Here is a 26123-nt window from a genome sequence, read left to right on the forward strand (position 1 = left end):
GTTTTACGTACCTCTTAATATCCAGTCTATAATTCGAAGCTTCCATCTTATCACATCGTTGCGAATCAGGTACCTACCCAGCACTATATTCGCCCATCCACCCATCCCCATCCCCATCTGTTGTTCCTGCTTATAGTCCCGACAAAACCACAAAGGAACACGATCAATATACTCCTACACAATCGCGGAAGAATGGACTGGTGTCGACAGCTCGCCCTCCGCTGCGAGATGGTGTAAGAAGCGGCAATTAACAGTAGGATCAGCGCAATAGTCGTCTCTTGAACTCGCAATATGGACATGGACCCTTCGGCGACCACTTTCGCAACCCCGCACCCTCTTGCCGCCCATACGCTCCATCATGGACTGCCTGATCTCGAATCCCACCTTCATCATCACCATCAACAACACCACCAGCAGCAGCACCAGCAGCACCAGCAACAACAGCAACAACAGCAACAACAGCAGCAACATCAACAGCAACAGCAACAACAGCACCAGCAGTACCATGGGCCGCCCATGCAGCACCAACCTGCGCACATCGCCCACCACCACCACCACCACCATCACCACCATCATGCCTCTTCTCCACCCCCGCAACCGCCCAACGACCCGCCACCGCCGCACTTCCCGCTGTCGACCTTATCATCGAACAACGATATAGGCCTTGTGCTAGACGGGCCCGATCCGTCCTTCTACCTCGACCATACCCACCCCCCATGCGCATCTCCAGCGCCTACAGACAGCTACTACCGTGCCCATCCTCCAACATGGGCCTCAGCAGCAGCCACCCCCGCCGCCTCCTGCGCAGCACCTTCACCAGCAACACCACCATGCGTTGAGTGCCTCTCCCGTACCCGTTACGGTTGGTGCACCTCCTCCGCCTCCACCGCCGCCGCCAATGCCGCCCTCAAGTCACCCCCGCCGGCGAACCATGGCGTCCATGTTAGCCAGGGTCCCTTCAATCTCTTGACCCCGGGTCTTATCGCACAACTACCGCAAGAGGAGGACTACATGGGGCCAGGGATGGGTGCCTCCTCGTCGCAAACTCCCGAGAGCCTGGAGAATCGACCTCACGGGCAGCTGGTTAACAGGATCGTTACCAATCCGCCAGATCTCGAAGGGTGGCGGCAGAAGCTGTTTCATGTTGACGATATGATCATTTTGACCAATGATGACTTCGAAACGTATTTCCCTCACATTGATAATGTTTATTCCCATCGGTCGACCCAGAAGTATAAGCGCAAGCCCTTCATATCGCATTACTGGGATTGCCGCATGAAAGGGCGGCCGCCTGGCACTCCGAAGTCGGATGATCCGTCCAAAAAGAAGAGGAAGCGGAATGCGCGCGAGAGGGATCTATGCGACGTCAAGATCAAGATCACCGAATACTTTGCCGGTGCCACCATACAGCTCGACGACGGCATGACCATAGATGGGACCCAGGCCCCATTGGTCGGCGACAAGTTCTGGACGATCCAAAGGGTTAATGGAAACGGAGGGAACGGAAAGCAAGATGGCGTAGCTGGTCCTCATAAGCATTCCTTGGCCAAAAGCGACGAGATCAAGAAATCTACTGTCCAGCGTTTCATCCAAGCACAGGAAAAGGAGGCCAAGAAAATCCAGAAGCCTGCCCAAAGAAAAGCCACTGGCGCGGCCCAGCTGACTGTCAAAAGCATTCAGCAGACCACGAGCTGAAGCTCTATGCTGCGTGTTTCTGGTAAGTCTGATGATAGATCTTGCATTGCCGTGGGCTGACTGATTGCGTAGCCCCTTTTCGCAAAGAGTCTGGATTGCTTTGGAGGTCAAAGGAATGGAATATCAGTATTGTGAGACCGATCCCTTCAAGCGACCTACTCACTTGCTGGAGGCAAATCCACGTGGTATGGTTCCTGCCATACGTGAGGGGGACTGGGCTAGTGGTGAAAGTGCTGTGATTCTCGAATATGTGAGTTCCTTTCATACCACAAAGTTGCCGAGATGTTCCATGCCTTATGATTCAATTACAGCTCGAGGACCGTGACCGTGATGCAACTCACAAGGTGCCTCTCCTTCCTACGGATCCACGACTGAAGGCAAACTGCAGGTTGTGGATTGATCATGTGAGTTAAAGGGTTATTGGCTTTGCGAGCATCCCCCCCCCTTTGATCTTCAGCCATCTAATACCGTCCAGATCAATGCCAAGATCGTTCCCTCGTACTTCAACCTTTTACGAGCGACAGATAGAACCAATCAATCGGAAGGCATAGATCGCTTGCAGATTGAAATCAGGGCGCTAGTGCAGGCGGCCGACGAAAGGGTACGGATGTAGCCAGGAGTCCTGCCGTTTGCAGATGCTTACACTATACAGGGACCCTATTTTCTCGGTGCCGATGTTTGCTTGGTAGACATCCACTTTGCACCTTTCGTTCTACGTTTGCCGCGGATGCTCAGCCAACACCGACACTGGAGCGATCCAATACCGGGCACACGGTGGCACATGTGGATAGAGGCTTTGGAGCGGAATCCGCATATCATGGCGACGACGAGCTCCAGCGAACTCTACCTTGAAACCTTTGATCTGTTTATGAATAGTCGTCTGGCCAATGGGGAAAGCTGATGTTCCCAAGGAGTAATATGCCCCTGTCAAACAGGGGCATGGTGAGGAATGGTGAGGACGCTATCGAACACGTGATACCCAGCCATAGTTCCAGTCTAGTTCTGTAAGATGAGTCGAGGAGGCGGCAGATGCGGGCGGTTACTCGGATTGTAGCACTAGAACAATTACTTGGGGCATATAAGTGATAGGGGTGCAGAGATGTTTTGACTCTATATCGAAATTGGAAATAGGGGGCTTGGAGTTTTGTTTCTTGGTAGCGATCATGGGACGGAGTTGCGGATAGTTTTGCTGCTGCTTTTTGAAAATGTGTATGCGAGATAGGTAGAAGCTGCATCCATCGACGATATATACTATCCCCCACAACTCATGTATCCCCTTAATGGCCACCACGCTACCTTTACAAATTTCTATAGTATAGTAGGTACTTTCACCATATAAATAATCGATAATATAGGGATTGCTATTGCCTTCCGGTGTAAATGATTCCAGTTTAGCATTGGAACGAATATATTCCACCATCTTCTAGGTACACTGCCACGCACAATCTCAATCTGCATCCTATCTTCCGACACAGCCGCAATGGAGACAAAGCCATTTGGTCGGAACAAGTGATTCAGTGGGCGAGATATCCAGAAATTTTAATTTCCGAACGAGTCAACTAGTCAGGTTGGCTATAGTATGACATCATCTGTTGATCTGGCTTCTCACAACATGGAGATGGGTCTTCGAGAACCATTCGGGCGGCGGAGGCGGGGCTAAAGTCTTTAGTTCCTTACTATGTGAACGGTTAGGTCAGGCACTGAAAAACGAAAGAAGCCTCTGTCCAAAAGCCACCTAGTGCATGCATATGTGGTTGTTAGGAACTCATAATACCTTATACGATACGAGACTGCAATAGTAGAAATCGTTGCACCGCCTCTTCCGGCCACCTCCGTCAGTCTAGAACCCACCATCTCACCTGCAGCCTGCAGGTGCGCTGGACTGGAAATCAGCCCAGCCTCTCTCGCCTCCCTCTCTCTCTCTGTCTCATCATTTGATGCAGCACTGCCACTGACACAACGTGCGTCATCGGCAGGCAGACTCTCTCTTGCCCGAGCTTATGTAGATGCATGTACCTGAGTGGCGAGGACAAGGCGGCGGCCTCTGCCTCTCGGGACTGAGTTTCTCGCAGCAATACTCATGTTTGACAGCAGGTTCGGCCATGAATAAAGTTTCATCGACGGCCTCGCGCATCGTCTGGTCGGGTACATGTAGAACGAGCACCTGAACAAACGGCAATTCATTGTTACCAACTGCCTCGTGGGCGGGCGTCGGTCCACCGTCCAGTGTGCCCATAGAATGTTGCGCAGCAAGCAAACAAACACAACCCCGCCAACCGCCTCGGTCCTTTGGGCTGGCCGTACGAGGCCTGATTGGGCCAGTCGTGGGTGCCCAGCCTCAATGCATCGTCCATGTCCATAGGCCATGGACGGGGGAGTGTCCAGGTGTCTGCCCCTCCAGCCCTCTGCTCACAGCCATCTTCCTGGGAGCCAGCTCGGCCTAGCAGCGACCTAGTGCGCATTTCGCATCTCGCTCTTCTGCGGCAGCCCAATAAGGAACGAAGAGTCGGTAGGACTTGGGCGTAGAGGCAAAGGTCGGTCTGCTGTTCTGAGTTCAGACGCACACAGAGGCCCTGCTGCCGCTACCCATTTCTACCCGTGCCTGTCCCAGAAGCGTCCTAGCGAGTTTTATTTCCCTGTTCTGTAGTGGTAGTAGTTGGTCAATCCCCCGCCGTCAGATCCATCAGCATCCGGCATCCATCCTGCCTACCTACCTCTTACACAAACCCTTTGCAAACCCCCAATTGTGCTGCGCTTCTTCTTCTTCTTCTTTCGAAGCAAGCCCAGATTCATTCTCTACCCGGTTTGCTATCGGACCAGCGAAAGATTGTTTGTTGCGACTCAAGAACATACACCCGACACCAATATCGAGTTGTGGCGCCAAGCGACCAGCTTCTACTCTACGTCATCTGCCCCAGTCATAAGGCAGCGACTATATCCAGTTTTCCCTGCTTTGTTACTTACTGAGACACTATTACATTACTTCCTCGCTCAGCTACCTGCCCCGCTTCACCACCGAATCACCCACATCCTTCTCTTAAGCTCACTCACTCACTGACTGGGCGCAACTCTCTCAATCACTTACTTCGCTGCTCTACCCCTCAGACCAGCCAAAACTTAACTGTCTACTCTATCGTATCTTTACACACACAAACACATACACATATACAACTTGCGCCTGGTTTTCATCTGCCCTATAGGCGTCTCCAGAAAGGTGTAAACCATGTCGACTTACGACCCTTATGACCCCCCTTCGCGGGGCCATTCCAGGCGGTACTACCAGGAAGAGCGCCGCGAAGAACGCCGCGATGGCAGAGAGCCACGCTACGTTGACACGCAAGAGACATACCTCAGAGTAAACCCTTCTAGCCGTACCGACCTCGTCCCTCGGGCACGCGAGGATAGCGACCTCTCCATCGAGGAAGTCCGGCGAGACTTCCCGCCCCCGGATATTCTGCTTCGCGGGATGTCCGCCGCGCTCGCTCGGCAGAGCCAGGCTACTATCATGACTACTACGATCCTCGCTACGACGGTCGCTCAGCAAGAGGTGGTCACCGTGGCGCCCGGAAGCCTGGCAGCGTCTACTACGAGGAAGAGGAAAGAACTCGCAAGCGCGTCCTCAACAAGCAGGAGAAGATCATCGCTGCCGTTGTAGGCGGCGTTCTCGCTGCTGGCGCAAAGGAGGTTTGGGATCGCCGCGAGGCTCACCAGGAGGGCCGTGATGAACCCGACCGCAACTTGGTCGCATCAGCTGCACTAGGAGCCGCGGGTGCATTTGCCGGTTACCAAGGTGCTGACGTCTACAACAAGTACGCCGAGAAGGATGAGAAGAAATCAACCTACGTGGTTCACAAGGGCCGCGACGGGCGCGTTTCCGAGTACTATTCCGACGACGAGGACGATAACAGGAGCAAGAAAGGCAACAAGTCCTTCCTCGAGAATGCTCTTTCCGCAGCCGGTCTCGGTAGCGCAATCAAGGCCCTCACGGGTGGCGGCGGCAGCGACAAGGACAAATACGACGACCGCCGCTCAGAGGGGAGGAGCCGCCGAGGCAGCATGGACTCGCACAAGTCCCGGAATGATGCTGCCGGTCGCATGCAGAAGGCTGCCAAAGCCTCGCTCGTTGCAGGTGCCGCGGAAGCTTTCCGGGTCGCCCGGGAGCCGGGTGGCTGGAAGGGAGAGAAGATGAAGCGCATCGTTACTGCTGCCGCTGGTGCTGCCACCATTGACGCTGCTCATAACCCCGACCATGATAGCAAGCGCCATCTCATTGAATCAGTCATTGGTGGTCTTGTTGGCAACCGCGTCCTGAACGGCTCAAGGAAGGATATTGAGGAGGACAGGAAGACAGGCCGGAGCCGATCTCGGTCGCGCGCCCGCTCTGAGAGCCGCGGTGGCGGCGGAAATGGCCTCGCAGCTCTCGCTACTGCCGGTCTCGGGGCCCTGGGTGCCAAGAAGCTGCTAGACAAGGGAGACGATTCTCGGGAGTCTCGATCCCGAGGCCGCCGTGGCAGCGTCGATTCATTCGATAGCCGTTATGACAGTCGCCCCGGCTCCAAGGACAGACGCCGTAGCCGTAGTCGGAGTGTCGTGGACGGGGCGCGCCGCAGTCTAGCCAAGCTTGGTCTGGGAAGCGCTCCTGCTGAAGATCGGGACGACTTCGACGACACACGATCCCGGAGAAGCCGAAGGAGGAGCCCCGACGCCTATGATGACGACTATACCTCCAGGGGATACATGCGTGGAGGACGAGGTCCCGACGACTACTATGACGACGACAGGTCCACTGCCAGACGCCGCAGCAGGTCTCGATCGCATACACGGGGTGGCCGGTCCGGCTCAGTCTCGAGCAGTGATTTGGGAGACTCGGATGATGACGAGAAGACGGCAAAGAAGATGAGAGGTAAGCAAATGGTTACCACGGGCTTAGCCACCGTGGCAACGATTCACGCCGCACACAATGTCTATCAGAGTATGGAGAAGCGCAACGCAAGACACAAGGCGGTCAAGGAAGGGAGGCTTACTCCTATGGAGGCCAAAAAGCTCAAGTCCAAAGCAATCATGCAAGATGCCGCATCTGTTGGCATCGCAGCTATGGGTATAAAGGGAGCCATTTCCGAAATGAAAGAGGCTCGTGAGCAAGGTCAACAGGTCAAGGAGTGGAACCGAGAGAAACAGAGGCGACACGAACGACGCATGGAACGGCTCAAGCGAGCCAACGGTTCCCATTATGGGAGATCCAGAGACGACGATTGGCGCTCTTCAGCTTCCCCGCGCGAGAGCCGGTACGACGACGACGACTACGGTCCCCGTTATTCTGATGGGAACCCGTATGCTGCCACTCTCCCCGCGCCTCCTGTCGGCTACGATAGGAGGTACTGAGGAACTCCCACGCCTTGGTCATGAAGGATGCACGGCTCTTACCTTCTAGCCCTGCACCCGTTTCCCTTGCCTTTCCCCTCCTTGGCTAGCTGCCTGCAAGAATGGAGCTACCAGGATATACACGACTTTACGACATTGACGAAGATGGTTCTGTAAACCATCCCTGGGCTGGCGTTTTTGGTTACTTGGTTCATGTTGAAGCCTTGGCTTGAATTTCGAGAACCGAAAATCGGCCAGCGTGTCTTGTGTTGAATGCTTCTTCGACCTTCCTGAAAATAGAATGCCATTTTCCTTGTTTCTAACTCCCCCAACCAGCATCAAAGAATTCAATCTATACCTGAGCAATCTCAACTGATCTTACTTATCTTGTGACAGACGGGCGCCGCAGACGCCACCACGACCGCTAAGCGTGGTGGGGATGGGCTGTTGACTCCAATGGTACTGGTCAGATCTTCACGATGATGACAACTGCCGGTTTGTATGGACCTCTACGATTACTGGGGTTGATGCTATAAGGACGTGCGTAAACTCGTTCCCTTTCGATGCACCGATGACGCTGTGTCACCTAGCGGCATGCGGCGCGGGAAGGGATGAGTTGACGGGAGAAAGAAAGCAATAATGCTCAAATTAACGCAACGGAAACCCCAGTATATTTATAAGTGCGTACCCTACGGCTGCAGGTGTCATCATTGTGGAAGCTGGTCGATCAACGGACGTGCATCTAGCCCCGGCACGAGCAAGCGACGATGTCCGAGCATCGAACCTATCATACGGCGAACCGAAGCCAGGGAGGGAGCAAAAGAATGAGGGCCATTTTCCAGTCTCGTGCGTGGGTGTTCCACACGGAGTCTGCGGTTGGAACGGATGGAACGGGATCGGAGCATGCATGCAGTAAGTAGATACTTACGTGCATGGGGGGTTGGGCGGTGAAGTTTGTCTTTGCTGGGGATTATCTGGTCTGGATATAGGGCAACGAATGATGTGTTGGATGGGTATTGGTTTTCACGTTCCTTCTTTTTTATGAACATTAGACAAAGGACATCGTATCGGGCTTGTGGGCGGCACGTCGTTCTCCCCTCTCCACGCGGGAGACCGGGAGCCGCTGCAAGATGATGACATACGAGAGGTTGAAGGCGGGGAGGCTGGGAGGCTGGGAGCCGTTGCTAGAGAACCGAGCGTTACGTTGGCAAGATGGCATGAGATATAGGAATCACGATACGAACATCACGAATCTCCTTATTCAATTTTCAGACACCATTCCTTTTCTAGACTATTGCGGTTCTGTTCGCAACTGTAACTTTGCACTCGCTCTCTTTGTTTGACCTTGTGCGATATTATTGCCAAGTCTCCTCAGGCACAAGATGGCCATCAAAGAAGCAATAACGGAGTTAGGGTGGGTGAGATTCGCCCGCTTTCCTCCTCTATACGTGGCCGCACCACCATCAGCATTACCAGCAGCAATAATACATGGGTTGCGTACTACCGAGAATGATTTATCATCCGTCAACCGACGGAAATTGCTGCAGGTTTGTGTGTGTGTGTGTGTGTGTGTGTGTGTTGGGCCTCAACTGTCCTAATTAGGTGAGCTAGGTTAGCGGGATCACTCACTAGGTGACATCATCTTGCCTCGTCTTCTCCTTCTCTCGTATGTAGGTCTTCACCGCCATCGCTCTTCATTTCGGGAATAACAATGCAAAGACGACTGGTACGTTATAAGACCGAGGTATCGTGTTAATGCGGCCACATGAGAATAAATGATTCCTTTGAACCTATGCGTCTTCTAGACGAAACGAATCATTTCTGTCTGTCGTTTCTCCCCGTATTCTTATCACCCCTAACCCTTCCTTTTCCCTCTTCTCACCGTCTCACTGTCTCACTGTCTCACTGTCTCACTGTCTCACTGTCTCTCGTAGCTGGCGTAGTTCTATTTTAGTATAAACTCCGGCGTTCTATAGTCAATGACTGAGAAGGTTCAAGCCAAGTGCATCAGTTTTATACGCCAAGAAAAGATGACTGCAAGTGTTCTTGGAATCTCGGTATCAAAATAGGATACTCGGGACGAAATGGCCCAGGTAGAGAGAACTGCCCGGCGTCAAGATGATGCGTCTGCAGCCTATACGGAGGATCCGGCATCTTGTCTCAACATCTACATGCATCGCATACTCCAACAACGCACATTGCCTCGTGGTATCCCAGCAAGGATCATGGCGCAAGTGCTAGAGTGCGTGCTAGAGTGCGTGCTAGAGTGCAGTCTAGAGTGCAGTCTGGAGTGCAGTCTAGAGTGAGTGCAGTGATCCGCGATCTGATAGCGCGATAGCGGGCGGGGCATTCTTGAGATAGCGCCGACCCCGATCTCGGGCCGCCCACCGCAGGGAACAAATTATTATTCACTTCGCACAGTCAGGAGTCACGACGTCGCAAAGAGCGAGTGGTAAGAAGTAGAAGCATTCGTTACTGGCGGCTTGGGTTGTGTTTTCTCTTAGAGCGTCTGCTTGTCGCATCCGTCAATCTTTTCTTCTTTTCTTTGCGCCTGCTGCAGAGGACGGACACCCACGACAAGACAATTTCCCGTATCGACAGCGACCAAGCCAAGACAGACAACATGTCGTCCTCCCTTCCGGGCAACCGTGAGCTGCCTGAGTCGCAGCACGATCTCAGCACCTACTGGGGCCGTGTTAAGCAGACAGCCGGTATCACAGACCCCAGGTAAGCCACCAACAAGATCGCGGGCTATGGAAGCGGGATTTGGCAAGCCCACGAAGAAAAAAAAAAAAAAAGAATGCGGCTTGCTGGACACTCCGACCGAGAAAAGGCCCATGGCTACCACTTTAAAGGCGTGTCGCTAATCGGTTGGGATGATGATCGCAGGACCCTACTTGCCGGCAAACATGGTCTCGAGCAGGCGAAGAAGCTGGTGGTCGCATACAAGCAGGGCGAAATCCAGAACATGACACCGGAATTATGGAAGGCAAAGAAGATCGTGGACGCCACGATCCATCCCGGTACGGAGGACGATTGGAAACAACCGAGCCCCCCTCGAGGTCCTCAGCGCTAACCTTGTGATATCGTTGCAGACACTGGCGAGCCAGTTCTCTTGCCGTTCCGCATGTCCTGCTTCGCATTGTCTAACCTGGTGGTCACGGCCGGTATGCTGACCCCTGGGCTCCAGGTACGAAAGCCGCCCCCCTCGGTCTCAGCTAGGAAGTACTGTAGCTATGCTAACCGTCCAACGCCATGACAGACGGCGGGAACGATAGGATGGCAAGTCGCTAATCAGTCCCTGAACGTCGCCATCAACAACGCCAACGCCAACAAGTCTACCCCTCTTTCGTATGGAAAAATCGCACAGTCCTACTTCCTCGCCGTTGGCGCATCCTGCTCCGTCGCCGTGGGCCTCAACTCGATTGTTCCTCGTATCAAGCGAGTATCGCCTGCCACGCGGACAGTTCTCGGCCGACTTGTGCCCTTTGCCGCTGTCGCATCTGCTGGTTTCCTGAACGTGTTCCTCATGCGTGGCGAAGAGATGCGCACGGGTATCGATGTATTCCCCGTGCTTTCGGAAAAGGACAAGGCCAAGCTGGCGGCGGAGGGCAAGGCCGAGAACGACGTTGCCAGCCTTGGGAGGAGCAAGAAGGCGGCCACGCTGGCGGTTAGTGAGACGGCGCTGAGCCGCGTCCTCAACAGCAGCCCCATCATGGTCGTGCCACCGCTGGTCCTCGTGCGGCTGCAACGGACCGAGTGGTTGAAGAAGAACCCGCGCTATACGACCCCCATCAACCTGGCTTTGATTCTGGGCATGAGCTATCTTGCGCTGCCGTTTGCGCTGGCAGCCTTCCCCACGAGGCAGCGCATCAGTGCCAGCAGCCTCGAGGAGGAGTTTCACGGCAAGGGTGGAGAAGGAGGCATGGTTGTGTTCAACAGAGGCATCTGATCTTCTGGTCCGATAGGGATGTCATAGAAAAATCGTCCTATGTGGATGGCGGAGTGGCTGCATTCCCAAACTACCTGCATCAAATGGCGTTGGGAGCCGGGGGTCCTTGCGAGTATTATGTTCTCTGAATCCTTTCCATAGAATCGTTGCAATACCTGCATAGAATTTGATTTATTCCTTACGCTGGTGGATTGCCCTTGTTGTATATTGGAACTGCCCGACGACAGTATGCCATAAACGAAAGCAAGTCCGGATCCGAAGACGTTTGTTTGGTTTCGATACACGCATCCCTGATCGCCAGGACCCGTCTAAGGACGTCTTTTCCACCCGTCGATCCGGTTCGAGATGAGGTGAAACGCGCATCACTTGAACCCTTAAACCCGGGGGCGCCCAGGTCCCCCGTCCCCCGTCCCCCGTTCCGAGAGGAAAGTGGCTACTCGACCCGCCCACCATCAGGACGAGTAGGGAAACAGACTCGTACGGTCAGAGGAGCTGGGTGCCGCGCCTCTCTCTCTCTCTCTCTCTCTCTCTCTCTCCGTCTGTCTCTTTCACTCCAAACAGGCAGGACCTTGGTTGCGAATGAAGGCTCATGTTTCAATTATGTAGAAGGTCATGAGCAGTGAGAACGGATTCGGCATCGAAATCCAGTTTTCCCTTGTCTCACCCGTCCGTTTGAAGATGCGGAGAGTGTCGAGGTAAAACGACAAACTCCTTGTTTGGGCCAGGCTTGCTTCTGACGTTTCCCGTCGTGCTCGTGCGTGTACCAAGTAGCACTCTCGGTGTTTAAGGGGGAGCCTGGGCGGGCAACTCAATACACGGTTCTTCCGTGTCACCCGGAAGTGTGTAACTGCATGAGATGAGCGTCATGCCAATAGAGAAGCGGAATTCTGTAGCAACAAGACCTGTGTGCACTTCTATCAATGGGCATGCGCAACTATCGACGTGTTGCCGTGTTATATTATTATCTGTGCACGTACCTCCCAGTGGACGTGACAGTGGGAAAGGGAACATTCAACGGTAGCACTAGCCAGCGATGATCGGGGCGGGGAAGAGTTAGGGCCCTCCGGCTGCTGGGTCCTTTCATCTAAGACCTAACACTGCCAAATGTTTGTAGAAATTGCCTGCCTATTAGTACACTACATGTACATACATGTGTGTGTAAGTAAGTATAGAGTAAGAAACCTTTTGGGTTCAATGTCACGTTGAGATCCATACGTCGTTGGGACGAACCCCTGAGAGTAGGTTCGCTGTTGCAGATGAGCGAAAAGATAATGATGAGTTATCTCCGTGGAGGATATTGTCGAATTTCGTAACAGTAGAGCCGGAGATTTTCCCTCTCCCTCTAACATTTTCCTCCGACCAGAGAAAACAGCCCGAGATGACGCTGTAGGTTTCTTAATCTGCTGTACCCGACACCCTGGCACATCTGTGTGGGAGAGAAGGGGTCCGCTGACAAAATAAAAAAAAGGGCCCCTCCATTCAATTACGACGTTGGCTGTGATGGGCTCTCACACTCTCTCCCTCCCCGTGTCTCTCTCTCTCTCTCTCTCTCTCTCTCACGCCATGTGGATCAACTTTCGCAAGGCAAACGGCGGGGAAAGGGCGAATGGCTGGATGGGACGGGATATGGGATGGGATGCGTCGCCATCGCAGCAGGAAGAGACGACTGTCGAGCGGATAAATGGCCGACAGAAGTGCCATTGATTCAAGTCACTGATTGCTGGACGGACTTGATTACTGGCCGTCAGACCGCCTAACCTACGACTGCGTTCCACCTTACATTATCAGGTTGGCAAGTTGGGTAGTGCTTACAGTACCTACTTACCTCAGAGGAAACCCATCCACCACCCATAACGGAGGAGAGCCGCCCACCATCCTCGAATAAGAATTGGCACTTGGGGTTGACTAGCCGGTCATTCTGCGTGAGGCAAAGTAGGTAATTAATGAATGAATGAATGGGCGGGTGGGGATGGGGGGAGGCGAGGGATTTCAGGGGTCATGTCATCCTGCGTCGCACCCGGAGGCATTGGCTGTGTTCTAAAAATCCGCCTTACTCCCCTTGCTCCCTTCCTCGATACACTGCCATTAATAAGGTTGAACGACCGATAAAGGGCGGCCTGGCTAGCCAAAGGGGAAAAAAGGCTGTGTGCTCGAAGAGCTCCAGCACGGAGACACTGGGCGGGTGCCTGTGCCTGTGCCTGTGCCTGCCCATCTACCGGTAATCACGAACCAGAATATTGCACAGTGTATGTGGTCTTTTAAAGGCAAGCAGGACCTTGCTGTGCCCGGTTGATCAGTGGCCAAGTCAGAGCTGAAAGTAAAAGGAGGAGGGTGGAGCGAAGAGAGTGCAAAACATCACAATATATTTCTCACAAGCCTCACAGTATTCTGGTGGAAAGATCTGAAGTCGACAGTGTTAGATCTGGGATCTTGTGAAGCCGCCAAAAAGGCTCCAGTGGGCAGCAATGCTTTGTTTGCCTGGGGCGAACTAGTCTCGTTCCAAGGCGCGTACGTACAGCGTACAATAAGTACACACATGGCCCAGAAGGCGTCGCGGACTCCGCAATCAACTCACTCTTACGAGCAGGGACTCACTCTTATCATACCCAATGTACGTACATAATGTAGTAGAACCATTGAGGACCCCGAGTCAGCTTCCCAAAGCCTCAATGAGACAGACCCGTTCCAAATCTCCTGCCTGGTGTGGCAGAGAGAAAGCGAAGGGGCAAACAAGCCGTGGCCAGCAAATCGCTCTCGCAACTAACAAATTCAAAGCCAAGGGTCCGTCCTGCGAAGTGGCCGTGGGCACTACTGCGAGACCTGCATAGGCGATGTCAAGCCACTGGGGATGCCCAGGTACTGTAAGCCAGTCTGCCAAGACTTTGTTCTGCTTGTTTGTTCCTTTTCTCGACTGGCGTCGGTCGGTCACCCACCAACGTTGGTTCTTGGGGGGGGGTGATAGGAAGAGCAACTGATCCATTTCAGAGAGCATGAGGATGCCCATGCTGCCCACGCTGCCCATGCCTTGTCTTTGCGGTGGAATGCGTGTGATATCATGCTGTTGGGGCGTGGTCGTTGCCGGCCAACCAGGTCGTCACAAAACGCCCGCCAGGCGCTTTGGCTGAGCAAAGAGGGGCTCTCACGCTCTCTCGGGCGTGCATGGCGAAGGAACAAACCGTAAACTTTACCCAAACGAAAAGTAGAGCAGCGGCAGGGGTCCTGACGAGGTGCGAGGGCTGTCATTCTAGAAGAAGGAAAACCAGGAACATTACTTGTGTGCCTTTGACGGTGGTTTTCCAACATGCCTGGTTAGGTAGTAGGTCGAAATGAAGGTGTGCTTGCTTACCCTGGAGGCCCAACGGAACATAGGCACGTAGGTAGGTACATAGAAGCAGGCAGTAGGCCAGGTAGGTTCAATGTACCTCATCTGAAAAGAGACACACAAATTGCAAATGTCCCTTTCAACTCTCTGTCCGTTACCTGGGGCCCTGAGGGCCTTCCATGTTCTGACTTGGCATTTTTCACTGGTTGTGCTGTGCAGGGTCGGCCACCATGACTGTGGGTGCTTTGCTTTGTTTGGCGTGAAGGCAATACCGGATTGTCATAGAAACGGACTGGCAACATCGAACCAACAACCTTTTATCTCTCTCTATCTCCCATCTTCTGGCTGGCATGGTGAGATGGCAAGAGAGAGAGAGAGAGAGAGACAGAGAGACAGAAAAGCATGCACACAAACAGACCATGCATGATCAATAAGTCCAGGATACCTACCTACATAGCATGCCAGAGAAGCCCAGTAACCGAGTTTGGTTGCCATGATACCACAACCCTGACAGAACATGTTCCGATAGGTGTCGTTTAACAGGAACCGACAGGCAGTAGGGCTACACTCGCTGCAGATAGAGCTAACCCCCGAGAAGAAGAACGAATCCGAGGACTGTGTGCCGTACCGTGGTCAAAGGGACTTGCAACTCTCTTGGATTTTGACTTGGTGAATGCGGGTACATACTTCGGGTATTGCACCCAACTTCAGCAATGCGTCTCTGCACCATGGGCGAGGGGGTGTAATGCCATCTATGAAAGCTGACGGTCAACCATAGAGTCGCTATGCTCTATGAATTGTTTGTAAGTGACTGGAGGGGAAGACTTTCTCCAACCACCATAAGAGATCCTGCTGCCGACATGCATGAGACTAGCTGCTACTCCAGCAGTTGCTCTTTATAAGCATCGTATGTGAAGTAGGTATTCTATAAGCCAAGATGGGTCGTGTCCATATACGCATACATGCTTACATCTTGACTCATCTTTGGAATCAATCAACACCTACCTGTTGCAGATAGTGGCGTTCTATCCTGGGCAGATCACTCTTCTGGACCGTATCGGCGCCTTATTCTTGTTGCAGTCCTATGTAACCTACCTACTTATATACCATGTATACATGCGAGTTTGTGCAAGCAGAGCAGAGCACCCAAGGTTCTGAGCACGGTGGTATTCTTTCCCTGGTATGCATTCGGCTATACATGGGCACTCCCCATCTTGTGCTGGGTAAAAAATAGCCCAGTAACCGAAACAGAAACCAGCCAGGTTCATACCAGGCGCCTGTATGTTGAAATGTGCAAAGCCTATTGGTTTCTTTCTTTTTTTTTAAAAAAAAAAAAAAAAAAAAAAAGCCACTCGGAGAAGGCCAACCTGGAAACACATACTGGAAATACGTGGGCACACGTTACGATATCAATCAAGAGGGAATGTGTGCAGACAGCGCGTGCTCAGCGTTAACCAGACGAACGGCAGTGGGCACTAGAGTGCACAAGGGACAGCCGACTCCACCCAGTAAGCAATTGGGGTTGTATGTGTGCCATCATCACGGATCTACTTGGCCGTGCAGTCGGCCGCACAGTGCGGTGCAGCAGCTTTACTTACCGTACCGCTCGCAACCAGACACCATGCTGCAATGTCAACTCGCTCTAGTTTGACGACAGAGGCGGCGTGAGAGGAAGACCGCGCAGCGCAGCGCAGCACAGCACAGCACACGCTACGCCCCTCCCCTCGGTCGACGATTCACTTTTCCAACCGACTCGTTTCCCTCCCATCTTTGCCAGATTGAATGAACTATGTGCACTCGCAACTGTTTCCTCCCCGTTCAAGCCCGTCTTTTCTCTACCAAGCCATCCTCTTGCTCCTCCACGTAATGCACTTATTACTCTGAGGGTGCCATCTTCGTGGAGGCACTGGCTGGCTAACTGCACTGTACCGCGCTGGTTCGACCTCAACTGCAGTGCATGCACCCTACTTCCTCAACTACCACCATCGACCCGTCGAGTTCACCGGCAATTGCACGGTGACTACGCTTTCCATTGCCCACCACTGCCATCGTCGGGGATTTGCCGAGCTCGAAAATTGAAAATATTCAATTCATCGCGACTATTGCGCCTCAACACCGGCCTGGACGTCCAGATCCTCTTCCGTGCACCATCGAGGAAGCGCGTGTCTTGGTCCTACCAACAAACCAGCCTTGAGCATACCTTCACGCCTACGGACAATTGCAAGCCAGCCGATGAACACATTGCACAAACATAAACTTCTTTCTAGCAGGACAACCTTTTCGAATCACTGCCGACTCGAAAAAGAAGAAGAATCAACACTCGCCATCCGACATATCCCATACCAGTACCCAGCACCTAGAACTTGGTGGGCGACCTTCAACTGCCTTTTTAGCGAGCTCATCCGCTAGAACCGCAAGCCTTATCCTTAGGTTAGTGGTCTTTTGGGGCGACCAGTGCCCTGAAATCTCAACTGCTGGCGGCCCTGCAACTGTGCCTCCCCAGCATAGCACCTGGTGTTATTTTTTATTTTATTTTTTGCTTTCTTTCTTTCCTCTCTTCGCAACCACTGGGACTCGACCCCATCCATTCCAGTGGAACGTCAGCCACTCAGGTCAGACAGGCAAGAAGACCCTGCCGACGTCCGACCCGGAAAAAGGCTGCCCCAGCGCCCCCCAACCTGGCCTTGGTACTGGCGCTGCGATTCAAAGTAAAGAGAGACGCAAGCGCAGCGGCAATACATACTTGCAATCCCGCACGCAGTTGGCAGCGGAGCAGGTCGTAGAGGGCAGACATCATCCATTTCGAGTGGGCACCTGCTAACTGCGGCCCTTTCGAAACACACTCCCTCAATCTTCCCTTTCATATCACCACAACCGAGGACCCTCATCAGTCGAGTGTCCTTGCAAAAGGCGCCGTCGGCTGTCATTCCACAACAATGTCAACGCCGACTACTGCCACGGCCACTATTCCTCCCCATCATTATCGTCATCACCACACGCATCATCACGCTCATTATCCGCCCTACCCGCAGTTGCAGAGTCCCGTAAACCCTGCCTCCTACCGAACTGCCGGCGCGATACCCTCAACCATTCCGGCAAACCACCTTCTCCCTTCTCCCACTGGTGTCCCGCCGCCTCCGTCGACGATATCCAGTTCTACCGCGTCTAGTCGTCACGGCCCTGCTTCTACCGCCTCGTACTCAACCTACATCAGTGGCCCTCTGCAGCCGTCGCATAGACGGTCGGCCAATGGAGCCACAGCCTCGGTAGCTTCCACAGGAGCACCGGCGGCCAGATTGACCCACGAATATCTCGGAACAGACTCGGAGTCGGCGTCGACGCCACGATCAGACGCAAATCTTGACACAATGTCCATACCATCCTCGAGTCAGAATGTTGCGCGGAAGCGAAGGCGATCTAAAGGTCCCGACTGGACCGAGTTTTACAAGAACGGGGTGCCCAAGGAAGTCATCATCATTGATGACACACCAGAACCTGACGGTGATGGCAAAGACATCTCGTCCAACTACTCTACAACAACATACACGAATGGCACCGGGATCGGCTCGGATGCTGGTGTTAGTACTCGACATGTAGCCAAGAAGAGGAGAAAGGAAGACGGGTATGCGAATGGCGGTAGAGTCGTCAATGGATCGCACATTGCTACTCCCAACAGTGCGACTTCATCGACCGATCGAACCACATCCGCGCAGAACACCACTGCCCCTACGTCCCTTGCCTCACTCTCCTCCAATGGTCATTACGACTACGAGGCGTCTTCGGCTACGGGCCAAAAACGGAAACGAACGCGTCAACAGCATGCTCAAGAGGCAAAACGCAGAGACATCGAGGCCCTTGGTGATGCCTACATCAGCTACAAGCCGCCCCAAAAGCCAATTAAGAAGTCAGCTGAAGTAGCCGTTCGAGTGGTCACCGATGTGAGACCCACCACCCTCACTAGACGATTCAGGAGTTCCTTACTGACACCCAACAAGCGCTACTCGAATGTGAAGGTCGACGACGAAGATGGTCACTACATAGTAGTGCCCGATGCTGATATCACCCAGCAGTGTACGTTCTTATTTTAGACACCCGGAGATTGGTATCATCTATCAATTCTGAGTACTGACTGGCAACTAGATCAAATCATCAAACTTCTCGGCCAAGGAACCTTTGGCAAGGTCGTACAGGCTCGCGACAGGAAACGAAACAAGTTGGTCGCCATCAAGATTATTCGATCCGTCCAGAAGTATCGAGATGCTTCCCGGATCGAACTACGGGTTCTGCAGACTCTCAAGGCGAACGATGAGGAGAACCGGAATCGATGCATTCACCTGCGCGATTGTTTTGATTTCCGAGGCCACATCTGCATTGTCATGGACCTGCTTGGCTCTAGCGTCTTCGACTTTCTCAAGAGCAACAACTTCGTCCCGTTCCCCAACAGCCAGATCCAGAGTTTTGCTCGTCAGCTGTTAACGAGTGTGGCTTGTAAGTGGCATAGCTAACCCGAACCCTTTGTCGTTGGATACTGACACACGCTTAAAGTTCTTCATGACCTCAACCTGATCCACACCGATCTGAAGCCTGAGAACATTCTTTTATGTGACAACGCTTATCAGACGTTCACGTATAACCGCAGAATACCTTCGTCCTCAGCTGGTACTCCTAGACAGGCCAACCAGCGGAAGGTTCTGCTCGACACCGAGATCAGATTGATTGACTTTGGCTCTGCAACGTTTGAGGATGAGTACCACTCCTCTGTGGTCTCAACTCGCCATTACCGGGCCCCTGAAATCATCCTGGGGCTTGGCTGGTCGTTCCCCTGCGATATTTGGAGTATCGGTTGCATTCTTGTCGAGTTTTTTACAGGTGATGCTTTGTTCCAGACGCACGATAACCTCGAGCATCTGGCGATGATGGAGAATGTTTGTGACCGTCGGATCGATGCACACCTTGCACAGCAGGTCACAAAAATGAGCAACCGATCAAGTAGCTCCAGCGGCAATGCTGCAGCCAAGTAAGTATTTGTGACACATGTTCTCGCCGAGATGCCCAGTTGGCTAACTGAACCCAGATACTTCAAACGGCTGAGACTGGACTACCCTACTGCGGATACAACCCGTGCCTCGCGGAGGTTCGTCAAGAACATGAAACGTCTGAGTGTAAGTTGATTGCTGGCATGTTACAAGCTGGGGTGAAAAAAAGTACTAATGGCCATCTAGGACATCATACCTACGCACAGTCCTTTCCTGAGGATGTTCCTGGATCTCCTCGAAAAGATCTTTGTTTATGATCCGGCGAGGCGCATCACAGCACGGCAAGCGCTTGACCATCCTTGGTTCAAGGAGGCAGCCATTGCCGATGATGGCACAGAGGCGGCCAAAATCAGGCTGGAACGCCTGAGGGCTGACCCGGAGTATGCTCACTCCCGAGCACCGCCTTCGAGCACTTCATAATTAATATGAAACAAGGATAACTACCAGCATTGATACCACGGTGGGCAGCGATACTTACGATGCACATGTCTAGTCATATTTTCTCCGCGAGGCTTTTCATGAATGCTTTTGTGTTTTTTATTCAGGGACAGGCGTTGAAGTGGTTGATTTGGAGGTAGTGCAATAACATGGCATGGCATTGGAAGTACCCTGCATAGAGAAGACAATCTCCCTCGACCGTGGCGCAGAGAGTGTGGCGATACTTCCACCACAGTATATAGGATTGCATTGGGAAATATCCCTGGTTTAATGGAAATGCAGGCCATCCTCACTCGGTTGAGTTGACTGCTGACCTACGCTACACTGTCACTTCCCTCCCTGTCTTTGCCCCCTATCCATCACAGCAGTCATCACCTACACGACCAATGACCCGACACACTAGAATCCCCCATGACAGTTGACACACTACCATGTAAGTTTTAGATATTCTCTTCTTGCCTGGTGTTCTCGAATTGGATTTGCGACTGCTACTACCTACCTCATACAGGCTCGCATTTTCTGCGTCATCCTTTGTACTCAGGTACATGCCCGCCATGTTCGTACACGCTCGGGACAATGCCCTTGTTGGCGAGATGGCGTCGTGAAGGCTGTGGAAAATGAAAGAAGCCAACAAAGCACGAACGAGCATTGACGTTCGCGGGCCTGTCCGATCAAAGCTCTCTCTCCCCATCTGTTCGGGATGTTTGACCCTTCATTCTAGACAAAGGCCCCCAGGTCATCGCTATACAAATAGCCGGCTTCTGTCTTCTGGTTACACGACGATTCGGCCTCTTTCATACTATACTGCAATTGCATTTTGCTGTTCGGTACAGTAGCTATCTCCCCATATAATCTACCAATTACATGTCGCATAGAAAGATTGCTTGCACTGTTTGTCATGGAAGTGCCTTTGAGGAAACTGACAGATGAGGAGATCGATGCTCTTACTAATCTTCTCTCGCGGCGGCCGAATTATGGCATCGCCATTCCTTCCCCGAAATGGCTCGCTCGTCAGCAAGAAAAGGTAGACCGTTTGCCCGAGATCCTGCTTGAACCAAAAAACCGCCTCCTGAGGTCGGTCAAGCGCCTGTCATTCAACGCGCGCAAGGTACTTGGGGAACTGGAACTGAGCCATCGTCGTCTGCCGGAGAAGGCGGTCCTTTGTTCGTCCCACGACCGACTCAACCCCTTTCTCATGCGCGAGTGCTTTTGGCTTCTCTGCCTCGAGACGGGCGAGTATCTGGAATGCCTACGGCGCTGGCCGCACAAGAGCACCGCCATGGCCTCATGGCTCACCCGGCTCGACTCCGTCACGGCCTACTTCACAAGCAAGGCGCACTTCCACCAGATGTTCGGCTGCGCCCCTCACGACAGCCGATTCGTCCGGGTCGCGAGCGAGTGCGAAGCCTGCATATTGGCTGCGGTCGGCGCCAACGGCCGCTGTCTGGCCGATCTGTTCACCGCGCTGGTTCTGCGGCAGGACGACTACTGCGCCGCCGACGCGCGGAAGAAGTACAAGCCGCGCCTCATGCGCTTCGTGGACAGCTGGATCCGGCAGATGGGGTGCGAGGAGAGGCAGACCATTCGTCGGTGGGTCGAGGAGCTCTTGGCCGAGATTCAGCCGGGTCACCTGAAAATCCGAACGTTTTGGCAAGAGTACCAGGAGGCGGAGAGGCGGAAAAGGCGAGAACGCCGGAAGCGCGAGGGGGCGGAGGCAAGGAAGCGGACGGTCGCAGTAGTAGGAGCAAGCGCCACTCGCGCCATGCCACGATCACGCCCAGGATCAAGGTCGATCACGCAGCGGCCTCGGAGCAGAGGAGACTCTATCGGGCGCCCACGGTGGCACAGAGCGTCTACCGGGAAGACAGCATTGCCAACCAAGTCGATATGGCCGCTTTCAAGCCGGTACCCTCACCTGCTAGCGCCAACAATGCATCTGGGGGTTCTTACGAGGAACAGGAGCAAGGCTTCGGGCGGCCGACACCCTTGCCGGGAGATATTGAGGACGAGGATGATCCGAATCGGTATCCGATAGTGGGCAGCAGTTACGACGATAGCTACGAGCACGAGGATGAGATCGCCAACGACCTCGAGCAGGAACCCGAGGATCGCGGTGCCGATTACAGTGCACGCAGAAGCCACCGGCGGGTATCAGAGTGGTACAGCCAGTGCCTGCGGGAGACCGGCGGCGGCGAAGTCGACCCCGAGGACTTACACCCAGCGCTTCGCCAGGAGAACAGCAGCCAACCCAAGAGCCAACCCAAGAGTTATTTCAGTGTGAAGTCGGCGGTACCACCACCTTTGCGGAAAGGCAAAATAGCAGAAGAAAAGGAAGAAGAGTACACGCCTGCCCGTACCAGCTGGACCAAATCTGGCGGTTCCGAGCCCCCGCCACCACCTCCCCCTCCGCCCAAGTCCGAATGGACGGATCTCACCGTCCACACCGAGCTCCCACAGGGCATGCCCGCCGCCAACGCTCCACCCGTGCCCCGAGTGCCGTCGCGGATCGGACAGAAGGCTTCTTCTTCTGTCTACGTCGATGAACCGCGACCTGGGTCCTCTACGGCAGTGCCGTCCACGCCAGGCTCACCAACGCTGACGAATATGTCGAGTGTGGACCCGGACGATTATCGGCCGGTATCTCCCCCTCTCGTCGGAGGGCTGTTCGACTCCGACTCGGGGCACGTTCAAGAACCCGTGGACGCAGTCCGAACACCACTTTGTTAGCCGCGTCGACGAACCGAAGGCGGCACCGCCCCGCCAGCCGGACAAGGCCGATGACGGGTCCAAACAAGCGGCCCCCGCCCGCCGTTGTTTGATCGCCGCGAGCTGTCGTACCCGGAGTCGGAAGTTACCGGGATGAACGGTGCTCAGCATGGCAGCAACGACAACAACAGCAAACCCAGCACCACGACGCCCAACAAGCGGTACCTCGCGCAAACCCGTGGGGGTTGAAGACGGTCGATCCCGATAAGAACCCATTTATCCGGCAAGGGAGCACGAGGAGGCGTGTCGGCGGCGGCTAGACCAGGACGAGCAGAGCAAGCTGCGCCGGGATCTCTCGGTGAGCCGCTGTGCCGATCCGGACTTGCTGGCCGAGGACTCGGCCTCGTGCGTCGCACCCCCTCCGAACGCGGAGGCCAAGAGCGATGTCACGACTTGGTCGCAGATGATGAAGAAGGGGCGCATGTGAGGCGGGTGGCAGGTCGATCGGACTGGGTTCTCGTATTTTATGGGAGTTATCAGCATGCTGTCTCTTGAGCTTCTGATCTTGGATATAGAAAATGGAGTGGTTGGATATTGGGGTTGGCATAACTCGAGGCTAGAATTCACAGTGACATAGTGATACGCGAGACCTTTAGCAAACTCTTATGCATCGTTATGTTTATGGTTGTTGTTGCCCTCGTGGTAAGGTTATATGCATGCTAAGTGTCACGGCGAGTCTCCCCAACCCATCATTTTCCATGCAGTTATCTGGAAATCGACAACGACACAACAAGGGTATTGTAGTGACCAGCCATCGATCGTGTATCATTTGTAATTCTCCGAGTTCTACTCTTACTAATCACACGCACCTAACCCAGCTGTAGTAGATCATGATCGGGCCGCAAGAGTTCAGAAGCTTGCCATGTCTATTATCCAGTATGGGGTTAGTGTCTGATCAGTATTCTTATTGTCTCCTAAGATGGGTGGGGGCTGACGGGGGAAACGGGAAAGTCGTCGATAAATGTCGAAGTGCCCGTCGGTCGTTTTGCAGAAAAGGATCATGATTCGGTATGCTCCGCCGCCCGATTGGGTTGTGCATGATTCTGATTGGTTTCGGCCGCGTCTTTTGCCAAGATGAACCCTTGGGGCCGACCCCTGGGCGATGAAGAAATCTGGGTCCCGGTACCCCAAATCTGCCATGATTCGTGCGGGGGAAGCAGACGTGCTCGTCAACACAGTCTTGTGTCCGTAGGAATTGCTTCCCGTCTGTTCCAGAGAGGCGTGAGTCGACCCGGTTTTACCTGTACGCGGCATCCAATGGGAGAGAGAAGGAACCGTAGGATGCGATACCCCTGTATGAGATCATGTCGAGAACAAGTCGTGTATAGCGGCGGAAACGCGCTGAGCGCCTTGGTCCATGACACCCTGTCACCTGTTTTGCTGGTGTCCCTCACTCGGCTCTCCGTGGTGCGTGTGTGCTGGCCGATTCGGGCAAGGCAAGACACTGACTCGTGGAACGAACGGCAAGCCGCCATGCACTGCACGGCATGACCTGACCCAACCCGAGCATGCCTCGCAGGTGACCCAACTGGGAAATAACAGGTTCGGAACCTCCAGCCGGCGGATGATTACACCAACCATCCCGCCTGGCTTGTTGTGCTTGGTTAGGCGATCTGCAACAGTTATGACAGCCGAGCAAGACAGCCCCGTAGCCGAATAAATACCTTAGCAGTAGCTGCTGTCGAAACCAATGTGGCAACCAGCCAGCCAGCCAGCCGCCCTTCTCCAGTAGCAAAACAGCCCTGCGTAGAGTAGATTCAACTTCGACGCCGATATGCTGAACGACGTTACTCCCCAAGGGGCTTCTGTCCCTGCTGCTGCTGCTGGCGTCTCCCACCGCTGCCGTCAAGCTCTGGGCCACGTCGTACAACGACCATGCGATCTACACTCTGAACCTTGCGGGCAAAGGGCTCACAGTTACTTCCAAATCGCTCGACTGCGGATCCGAGCCGACCTGGATGACGCTGGACAAGGGGAGGTCGACCTTGTACTGCCTGAACGAGGGTTGGGGCGGCGAGGGCTCGTTGACGTCGTACAAAATTAACGACGACGCCACTCTCCAAACTCTCGATATCCTGCCTACTCTCAAGAGCCCCGTCAGTGCCTCGCTATATGGGCCGAATAACAACGGCTTGGCCGTCGCTCATTAGTGAGTGCCACCCCTTCTGGAGCATAGGAGAAGACTGCCATTGCTCTCACAACTGGCTAAATTTCAACCGTATTTGGTGACGTGGGTTGAGTACATGCTGACAAGCCATCTCACTTATCAGCGACACCTCGACCTTCAGCTCCTTCGACGTCAAAGACACGTCGTCCCTGTCCCTGTCCCAGAACGAGACCTACACCATGGCCGGCCCGGGCCCCGTCCCGGACCGCCAGGACGTGCCGCACCTGCACCACACGATCCTCGACCCGACCAAGAAGTTCCTGGTGGTCCCGGACCTGGGCGCCGACCTGCTCCGCGTCTACGCGCTCCAGAAGGGGTCCATCGAGTGGGCCGAGATCGACCCCGTCAAGGCGCTACCCGGCTCGGGCCCCCGCCACGGCGTCTTCGCCACCGCCGGCACCAAGACCTTCTTCTACGTCCTCAACGAGCTCAGCAACACCATCACCGGATACAAGGTCACGTACGCGAAGGGCGCGCTCACGATGGACCGGCTCTTTGACTTTAGCAGCCATGGCCCCGGAGCCAGCGTGCCGGCCGGCACCAAGGCCGCGGAGCTGAAGATATCTGTAAGTGCATATGTACCTACCTAACCAATCCGCACATGCCGCTGCTTTGCCCTTCCTGTGTTACATGCGTACTGATCCTGACACTGACGTCCGTTTCCGAGAACAGCCCGACCAGCGCTTCGTCATCGCCTCCTCGCGCGGCGAGAACTCCCTCATGATGCCGAACCTGGACCCGCGCAATAGCACGGCGGTGCCGTCGGACCCGCTCATCAGCTTCCGGATCGACCGGGCGACGGGCGCGCTGGCGCACGTGCAGACGGCGCCGGCCGGCGGGCGCAACCCGCGCGGCTTCAACATCAACCGGGCCGGCACCCTCGTCGCCTCGGCGCTGCAGGACGACAACCGCGTCGTCGTCTTCGCGCGCGACGTCCGCTCCGGCGAGCTGACCGGCGTCGTGGGGTGGGCCGTCGTGGGCGAGCGCGACGGTAACGGGCCCAACTATACCTTGTTCGACGAGTAGAGAGGGAGAGGGCGGGACGGACGGAGACTTTTCCTTTCTTGTTATATAGTCTGTGCTGCATCATGAACGCCGCAAAAGTCCATGGATATCATATCTGTAGAGTCGGACAAACGACGCTTAGTAAACAAAGGCGAGCCTCAAACCAATTAGAGGGTGCTATGCGTATAGTAAATAGTAGCTCACTTGTGACCGAGAGTGGTGTTTGGAAGTCATGATGTTGAAACCTCAACTAGGTCGACTCAGCAACATCCATATCTTTCACAGTAGACAGACCGTACAGGACAGTGCCGAAAACAAAGGGCCAAGACATTTCACGGATGGGCATGGCTGTCCATATTACATGAGTTGGGGTTCTTGATT

At 54.1% G+C, this 26123-nt stretch overlaps 8 protein-coding genes across 8 annotated transcripts; all 8 read left to right on the plus strand.

Moving 5' to 3' along the window:
- Positions 1 to 516: 516 nt before the first annotated feature.
- PG986_013199 (glutathione S-transferase omega-1) lies at positions 517 to 1695 on the plus strand (the record flags this gene model as incomplete). The annotated part of the gene is made up of 1 exon (XM_066849421.1): positions 517 to 1695. The coding sequence occupies one exon, from the start codon at positions 517 to 519 to the stop codon at positions 1693 to 1695; it is 1179 nt and encodes a 392-aa protein (XP_066693564.1).
- A 115-nt stretch (positions 1696 to 1810) lies between these two features.
- On the plus strand, positions 1811 to 2596 carry PG986_013200 (Glutathione S-transferase zeta class; the record flags this gene model as incomplete). The annotated part of the gene is made up of 4 exons (XM_066849422.1): positions 1811 to 1945; positions 2007 to 2099; positions 2171 to 2296; positions 2348 to 2596. The coding sequence occupies 4 exons, from the start codon at positions 1811 to 1813 to the stop codon at positions 2594 to 2596; spliced, it is 603 nt and encodes a 200-aa protein (XP_066693565.1).
- A 2322-nt stretch (positions 2597 to 4918) lies between these two features.
- On the plus strand, positions 4919 to 7166 carry PG986_013201 (uncharacterized protein; the record flags this gene model as incomplete). The annotated part of the gene is made up of 3 exons (XM_066849423.1): positions 4919 to 5050; positions 5101 to 7070; positions 7127 to 7166. The coding sequence occupies 3 exons, from the start codon at positions 4919 to 4921 to the stop codon at positions 7164 to 7166; spliced, it is 2142 nt and encodes a 713-aa protein (XP_066693566.1).
- Positions 7167 to 9679: 2513 nt separating this feature from the next.
- PG986_013202 (mitochondrial cation transporter) lies at positions 9680 to 11008 on the plus strand (the record flags this gene model as incomplete). Its single annotated transcript, XM_066849424.1, has 4 exons — positions 9680 to 9783; positions 9946 to 10079; positions 10152 to 10246; positions 10319 to 11008. The coding sequence occupies 4 exons, from the start codon at positions 9680 to 9682 to the stop codon at positions 11006 to 11008; spliced, it is 1023 nt and encodes a 340-aa protein (XP_066693567.1).
- A 6258-nt stretch (positions 11009 to 17266) lies between these two features.
- Positions 17267 to 19786, plus strand: PG986_013203 (uncharacterized protein; the record flags this gene model as incomplete). Its single annotated transcript, XM_066849425.1, has 5 exons — positions 17267 to 18401; positions 18471 to 18818; positions 18876 to 19347; positions 19405 to 19492; positions 19553 to 19786. 5 exons carry the CDS (start codon positions 17267 to 17269, stop codon positions 19784 to 19786), a joined length of 2277 nt encoding a protein of 758 aa, XP_066693568.1.
- A 916-nt stretch (positions 19787 to 20702) lies between these two features.
- On the plus strand, positions 20703 to 22531 carry PG986_013204 (uncharacterized protein; the record flags this gene model as incomplete). The annotated part of the gene is given in 2 exon segments (XM_066849426.1): positions 20703 to 21542; positions 21554 to 22531. The coding sequence occupies 2 exon segments, from the start codon at positions 20703 to 20705 to the stop codon at positions 22529 to 22531; spliced, it is 1818 nt and encodes a 605-aa protein (XP_066693569.1).
- A 132-nt stretch (positions 22532 to 22663) lies between these two features.
- Positions 22664 to 22997, plus strand: PG986_013205 (uncharacterized protein; the record flags this gene model as incomplete). The annotated part of the gene is made up of 2 exons (XM_066849427.1): positions 22664 to 22731; positions 22799 to 22997. 2 exons carry the CDS (start codon positions 22664 to 22666, stop codon positions 22995 to 22997), a joined length of 267 nt encoding a protein of 88 aa, XP_066693570.1.
- Positions 22998 to 24344: 1347 nt separating this feature from the next.
- On the plus strand, positions 24345 to 25763 carry PG986_013206 (uncharacterized protein; the record flags this gene model as incomplete). The annotated part of the gene is given in 4 exon segments (XM_066849428.1): positions 24345 to 24356; positions 24370 to 24719; positions 24841 to 25303; positions 25410 to 25763. 4 exon segments carry the CDS (start codon positions 24345 to 24347, stop codon positions 25761 to 25763), a joined length of 1179 nt encoding a protein of 392 aa, XP_066693571.1.
- Between the last annotated feature and the right edge of the window lie 360 nt (positions 25764 to 26123).

This window comes from Apiospora aurea (assembly GCF_038362705.1).
Source record: "Apiospora aurea strain CBS 24483 chromosome Unknown utg000009l_segment0_segment0, whole genome shotgun sequence".
NCBI lineage: Eukaryota > Fungi > Ascomycota > Sordariomycetes > Amphisphaeriales > Apiosporaceae > Apiospora > Apiospora aurea.